Genomic DNA, 7,001 nt, shown 5'->3' with positions numbered 1-7,001 from the left:
AGCTTATGTTTAGTACTCCTAATTAGCATCCAAACATCCGATGTGACAGGTGTTAAACTTTAACAGGTGTTTCCCAAACACCCCCTTATTCTGTGTTGTAATTTGATTTTTGCTGCAAACTGATTCAACTATATCAGAGTTCTTTCCAAAACTAACACGAAATCATGCTGAAATAAAACGTATGTGTTTTGGATTGCATACACAGTTTATAGGATTTTTTATCCGGAAGGTTTTTTTTCCTTCCGGATGACAAATATTCTTGAGTTTTCTTAAAAAAAAATTATCGTATTATTTACCGCATTAGATGAATAGTGTTCGAGGTTGAAACAAGTTCAAATATTTTTGGGGAAAAGCTAAAGAACACTGTGACATTTTGGCCTGTTCTAATCTCCAATTTTGTTTCACGAAGCTTCGTCCGTCTTCCTCGAGGTGAGCCTGTAATCCATGTTAGTGTTTTGGGGTTGAGCTTGGAGATTCATGAAAGTTCGTAAGCTTGATGTCGTGACTATTGCCTTTATTGATGCTCTATGCATTTCATAATAAATCTGCTCTGTTTATAAATCTTCGGAGCGGTGCATATAATGTTCTAATACGAGACATACAAGTACATCATTGTGTAGTTTACATAGTTTTGTTTAATTCAATAACTAGATTGAATACTTTTTTATATTCGTACTTATTAATTTCACGTGACTATTATCTTATTCAATGCTTCATGTATTATAATATAAATATTTTGCTGCCCGTAGCAACGCATGGGCATGATCCTAGTTATTGCAATTGTCGGAGTTGTTCCAACAGACAAAAACTTGACAGTTGACGGACTAAAATCTCAGAGACCTAGCTGGTGTCATAGTATATTATTGCTCTCATAATTCCTCAGCTACAAAGATAGAAACAAAGAAAATGTAAGCTTCAAATGACACATAAATGGGTAAACCTAACAGAGATGGTTACGGGTGTCTGTGTAGTTTGTTCCATCCAGGTTTTGGGTGCTAGTTATGATAATGAAATAGCAATTTCTTACTGGTCTTCCCTATGGCAAATCTTGCTGTTGAGCCAAGGTCGATCGGACTGTCAGATTCGAGCGTGTCGATGATGTCATACATGTCTACCCGGCAAAATCTTCAATTAAGCTAGGGGAAGGAAGTCTTTGCTTTCTGATAGCAAACATCAAGCATATGAAACACATTGCGCTTCAGAGTAACGATTCCGATTTAGCACATTTTGAGTAAAAGTTGAGGATTTTTTGGAATGTTTCTGCAAGGACTACGTGTATTTCTTCTTAATGCCCTTCTACGTGCCTTCAGGCTCACTTCTTAATGCTCAGGCTCAACATGCTTCGAACTTAAAACGCTAATTAATTACTTCCTCCGTTTGGTTGTTTTGGTTTTTTTATGCATAAAAAAGTCAAAACAACCTACAATTTGGAGCGGAGAGCATACTCATTTGCGATCGGTGACTATAATTTTTTTGTCCGAGTCCTTCGAATTGCTTCGAATTACAAGCAAGCAGAAAATTTGCCAGCACAGGCCTAAGATGATCTCTGCCTCCCATAGTCCCCGTTCACGGAACTAGATCCTCCTCTGACATCCCACGGTGCGCGCACGTGCAGTAAAACGAACACATGACAATGCGGCCCATAAACAGGCCCAATTTTAACTAATAAGCAGCCCAGGTTGCAGCCCACGGAGTGGAGGCGCGCGCTCCCGTTCAGTTCGCTAGCGCAGCGAGAGAAAAAAAACGCAGCGCCGCTGGCTGGGTGCCGCGCATCTCGCCGCCGGGTGTCGCTGCTCGCTCGTCGCCGTCCACCACCGCCCAGCGCCGCGCCTCGCTCTTGGACATCCACCGCCGCCGGATGCCGTGCCTCGCTCGCTCTGCTCCCATCGCCTGGGCCCTGCCATCCGCCATCGCTGAGTGGCTCCGGCGGGTCGCCGGCCCGCCGCCGAGGGGCCCGGTCACAGCTGCGGCTGGCAAGCGGGTTCGCTCGCCCAGGTGCCGCACCGCCACGGGGAGGGCGGCTGGTGCTGCCATGCCCGCACGGCCGCACCACAGGGTTTAGGGCAACAGCAGCATGCTTAGAAATCCACAGCTTCAGATACCAGTAGCTGTGCAATGGCAGCTTCAGTTGCTGCCGAACTGACATAGCAAAAGTAAAAAACGTGATGCTGTGACTTGATTGTTAATTTCGAAATGTAATTTGATGTGAATTGAGATTGTAAAATGGGATCATGACAATTTGAGAAAGTGAAGACTGTTTTTTTGGCAAATGTTTTTGTCAATTTGAGACTTTAATCACTCTGTGTGAATTGAGTGAGATTCCTGCATGCTGTCATTTCGATGTATGTTTGCAATGCAGGTGTGAGGAAAGGAACAACTCAGATAAGAACCAAAACATTGACACTTTGACAGTAGTTCATAGCCATGTCATGTCAAGATCTCAGCACAGCTACAAGAGAGAATGCACTGATGAATCATCACAGCTATCAGCACAAACATTCAGGTGGCACATCACTGGAAGCTAAACATATATACAGAACTAGCGTGCTTCCAGGATGCTTGCAAAATGGAAAAAGGAAAACTGAACATATATATCCACCTGTGAGCAGATCAATGATTTGTGGCAAAATGACTCGTACCAAAACCAGAGTAGCTAAAATAAAACGAAATCTCCAGTAAAAACATCATCACTGATTGGTCCAGCCAATAATTGAGTGAAGCTTTTGATGGCCATCTTCTCTTCAGAATCCTTCTCCATGTCCCTTACAGACAATTAACCATCAAGGTCTTCAGTAATTGGTCCCTGCTTTTCAGGGACATCTTCTCTTCAGGATCCTTCTCCTTATCCCTTAAAGACAATTCACCATCAAGGTTATCAGTAATTGGTCCCTGCAAAGCAAAATTTTACAGAAGCACCATCTCCTGCTACTAATTGGCCCCTCCGTCCCTGCAAAGCAATATAAACAGAAGCATCATCTCCTGCTACTTGTGCTTGTAAGGGTTCAGACAAACATGGGACTGAACAATACACTAGATGGTGTAGTGCGTGATTGTATTCCAAAACCAGTTCAGAGACTTTAGAGTTTCCTTCTTATCGGTCCATTTTAAGATTCATGCGGACTTAACAATCGGTTCCACTTTCAGCTTGAGGGCACTCTATTAAATGATCCCTTTTGTACTGCAATTTTTTAGAAAATGGAATTTTTGTTCCGGCTTCTGCATAAGTTATGGACCTACCCATTCTGGCTATTTTAGAACAGGCTTTCAAAAATTTACATGATTTACACAATGTGATCTTGCCATCAGATGGTCTTTCGTCTGTATACCTTTTTTCTAATCTAAATGCCCAAGGCACATCTGAATTTCTAAATTACATGTCAACATGGGGTATAAAATCAGGCAGTATAGCTCTGCAACACAAAAATAACATGAGCAAGGGACTTGTGCAATTGCAGAGAACAAGCAAGGAATAGCAGTACTTGGGGTTGGGACAACTAATATCCATTGATGTCTCATAAGAAATAACAAAGTGGGTTTGCATTACTTACATATTGGAATCATGGTGCTCTGTGTTAGCCTCTTCTTCCATCTCAATACTACAGAATACAATTTCAACTGGCTGCTTATTGGGGAAAGGGGAAACTTGATCAAATTCAAAGCAATCTGATGATGGAATTCTATCAATACCAGTGAGCCATTCATGCTGAAGACTGCAGGAGAAGGCAAATTATAAGACTTACATACAGGATTGAAGAAGCAGCTCGTCCCTCCGGTGATCAACTCCATGCCATTTCTCTCATCCTCGCGCTGTTTTGCTCCTCTGCTTACATCTGACTAGGCCGCATTGTGATCCTGGTCCAACAGTTCCACTCTGTTTTCTGCAGCGTTGCTTCCTGCCATTGGATGGGCGATGAAGAAACCTGCGGCTGCGACATATATCGCTTGTCAAGGCGACGTCAGCCTTGCTGCAGAAACCAAAAATGCCCTTGCTTGCAAGTTTCAACTGTCGTTTTGTCCTGCGCCAACAAAAACTATCCTGGTCCAGGCTATCTTAACTGCTCACCTTCCAGCAAGCGATTTTTTGACATATGGCCTCCATAACTTTTAACCCTCGTGATTCAAAATTTGCATAACCAGAGGGAATTGAACTGGATATTTACAAACACATACACACTAATAGTTAATCCTTGGCCAGTCGAAAGACCTGTTCCCAGTGTGCGAAGCTTGGAGTCGGATGTGAGCGCATCAAAGATTCAAAGCAGAACACACAGAATAGGTTCACAATGCAATCATAAGCTATCAAAGCTATTTAAACTGTCACAAGGAAAAATGACTTGGACACGATAATATTTGTGAAGCACTGGGCCAAACAACCTCCATTCACTTCCATATAAATCATTGAAAAGACAAAGCTTGATTGCATTGATTGAAGACCAAGTAGGAACTCGATTACATTGACTGAAGACCAGATAGGAACTCAGTTCCATTGATTCAAAACTAGGTAGGAACTGGATTACATTGATTAAAGACAAGGTAGGAACTGGATTACATTGATTGAAGACCCTATATCCTAGACACCTCACCACACACATAGGAGTGCTTCTATTCACATCAAACGCAGGATACCGCAAAACCACGTACTGGTGCTCTGTGAATCTTGATGAACCAGAAGTATTTTACACGGTACTCAGCAGACTGCCTCTACCAGTCCACCCTGCCCGCCCCACCCACAAACACAAAAACAAAAAAAAAAAAACTAAGGTTAACTCACAATGATCAAGGGCTCATAATTCAGTTCTTTTTTAGTTCCTCTTATCTGCTACGTTCCAAGTGGTCAAAGAACAACTCTTTTAGCAATTGTTGCATTTTACATACCATGTGAATTTATTAACTTATTGACAATGGCTGCATTTTACGCTCCAGCCTATCTGATTTCCGGTAATTTTTGGAATTGGGAGATCAATTTTTCAATGGCAGTAAAGAGGAAGATCGAACTTTTTAGAAATTAGCTCAAATCATTTATTCTGTTTGAAAACCTGTTCATTTTGAAGAGGACCATTCAACAGAAAGTAAATTTTGAAGTGGATATTTTCATGGAATGTAAAATGGATTTTCAGACGTAACCGCATTCTTCGCCTTGCTTCTCTTGGGCATTCCGCCGCCTTTGCTTGTCTTGGGCCTGCTCATCTGGCTTACCGCCTTCTTTACTTCCTGTTCTCACATCTGTCTAGCTGCGCTAACTATTTGACCCGCACATTCCTACATCATACCTCTCTGCTATAAACTGAAATGGTAGGCAACTCACTTAGCTTGTCTTACCCCTGGCATTGCTAACCTTTATTTACCAAATGCTAGTTAGGTTTAAGAAAAGGTAATGGCAAGTTTTGTTGCACGCATCAAGAACTCAACAGGATTAGTCCCCCGAGACCCTAGAGACACTGCTACCGACCGTAAAAAATTCTTAACTGGTTCACACAGATTCACAGAGCACAAACTCCTGAGCAAGTGCAGCACCTACCTGAGCACTAACTAAGCATGCACTCCATGTGTGTGTATAAGTGAGTAGTAACTAGCTAACCTTAACGCCGATGATGCGATGGAGTCCAGATGGCCGGCAATCAGGCAGCCCAGAGGAAGAAACGACATGTCGGCGTCCAGTTCCCACAAGCGAAGAAGAATCGTCCGTGCATTGGTCCTGGTGTGGTCACCACACCGCCTCTGATAGGAACACCACAGTAGCAGTAGAAGCAGTCAGTAGTAGCAGCACCATCATCACACCAGCTTAAGTTGCGATTCGCCGGTGAAAGCTGTACCTGATGTTGGAGTTCCGGCTCCTGCTCCGGCTCTGGCTCTGGCTCTGGCAGAGGCGGTGGCACCAGAGAGCCGGTTATGGAGATACGGACTCCCCGCCGCATCAGCTCGACAAGGAGACGCGCTGTGTTGCGGGCGTCGTCGAGCCCGCAGTGGAGGCGGCCATCCCACTGCAGACCCGCCTCCCGGACAGCTTCTTGCAGGTTGCGCCGCCCAGCGCCAAACGCGGTCTCGAAGGGGATCCGGAGGTTAACCCACTGGTTGAAATACGATGGCTTGGAGATGTTCTTGAAATTGCATTCGAACTTCAGCATCGTCCGGCAGTCCCAATCACCCCAGGTGACGATGGCGAGACGGTTCTTGGCGACGCCCGCCGCCGCCAGCCACTTGTCGTGCAAGGCCAGCGCCGTTGCAAGATCCACGCCGCCGTCGACCTGCTCTTGCTGAATCCCCGTCAGCTCGGAGCAGAAAGCGGTGAGGACCGGGTGGTGCCGCGGCTTCACATAGGTGCGGAACGAGGAGAGCAGGCCGCCGGTGGCGGCGTCGACGAGGACCGCAGGAAATTCGATGATTTCCTGCGGGTAGATGCGCGAATCCTTCTCACAGGTAGCCTCGAAGTCGACGACGACGAAGTAGTCGAACTCCCGCATGCGGAAGTCCTGCTGCTGCGCCGCAGGATCTGCCGGCCCGGACGGTACGGCGGAGGAGAAGCTGAGCATGCCTCGAGCTGCAGTGGAGGCGTGAGGAAAGCTCTGGCGCTGCTGCTGCGAAGCCATGGCGCCACGCGCCGCCGGATCGGCCGGCCGGAACGCGGAGGAGGAGGGGAGGCAGAGCATCTTGTTCGCCGGATCTGCTGTGGTTGCTGGGAGCAAGGCTCTCCTTTGCGGTGGTTGCTGGGACGAATTGAACGCGATGCGGGCGATCTAGGTTGCCGAGAGAATTGCTTCGCGGATGATTTGAGATTGGATCCGAGGATTTGGATTTTTATTGCATAGATGCGGTGGCGGCGGCGGAGGCGTACGGACGGCGCACCATTTCCTCATGCCTGGCTGGCTCCGAGAGTCCGAGTCCGACTCTCAGGTGGAAGACTCGAAGTGATTTTGATTTTGACGCTAAATTAGGTAGGCCCACCTGTCACGAGTTCGGCTAGGGCGTTGTTTAGGGGGTGTCACATCGGATGTTTGGACACT

The 7,001-nt window shown here is 46.0% G+C and overlaps 1 protein-coding gene across 3 annotated transcripts; it reads right to left on the bottom strand.

Moving 5' to 3' along the window:
- Positions 1 to 2,397: 2,397 nt before the first annotated feature.
- LOC101755607 (ERI1 exoribonuclease 2) lies at positions 2,398 to 6,905 on the bottom strand. 3 transcript variants are annotated; one of them, XM_022824458.1, is made up of 5 exons: positions 5,814 to 6,905; positions 5,579 to 5,718; positions 3,741 to 3,926; positions 3,549 to 3,663; positions 2,398 to 2,947 (listed from the first exon to the last, which is right to left on the bottom strand). In XM_022824458.1, exons 1-3 carry the CDS (start codon positions 6,645 to 6,647, stop codon positions 3,797 to 3,799), a joined length of 1,104 nt encoding a protein of 367 aa, XP_022680193.1. In that variant the 5' UTR covers positions 6,648 to 6,905; the 3' UTR covers positions 2,398 to 2,947; positions 3,549 to 3,663; positions 3,741 to 3,796. The 3 variants fall into 3 exon arrangements, with proteins under 3 accessions (XP_022680193.1, XP_004956198.2, XP_012699585.1); XM_004956141.3 differs by having other exon boundaries at positions 3,549 to 3,619; XM_012844131.2 differs by having other exon boundaries at positions 3,549 to 3,619; positions 3,745 to 3,926.
- Between the last annotated feature and the right edge of the window lie 96 nt (positions 6,906 to 7,001).

Source organism: Setaria italica, chromosome II (genome assembly GCF_000263155.2).
Source record: "Setaria italica strain Yugu1 chromosome II, Setaria_italica_v2.0, whole genome shotgun sequence".
Taxonomy (NCBI): Eukaryota; Viridiplantae; Streptophyta; class Magnoliopsida; order Poales; family Poaceae; genus Setaria; species Setaria italica.
The sequence above is the reverse complement of the archived record's forward strand: the minus strand, read 5'-3'. Positions and strand labels throughout refer to the sequence as shown.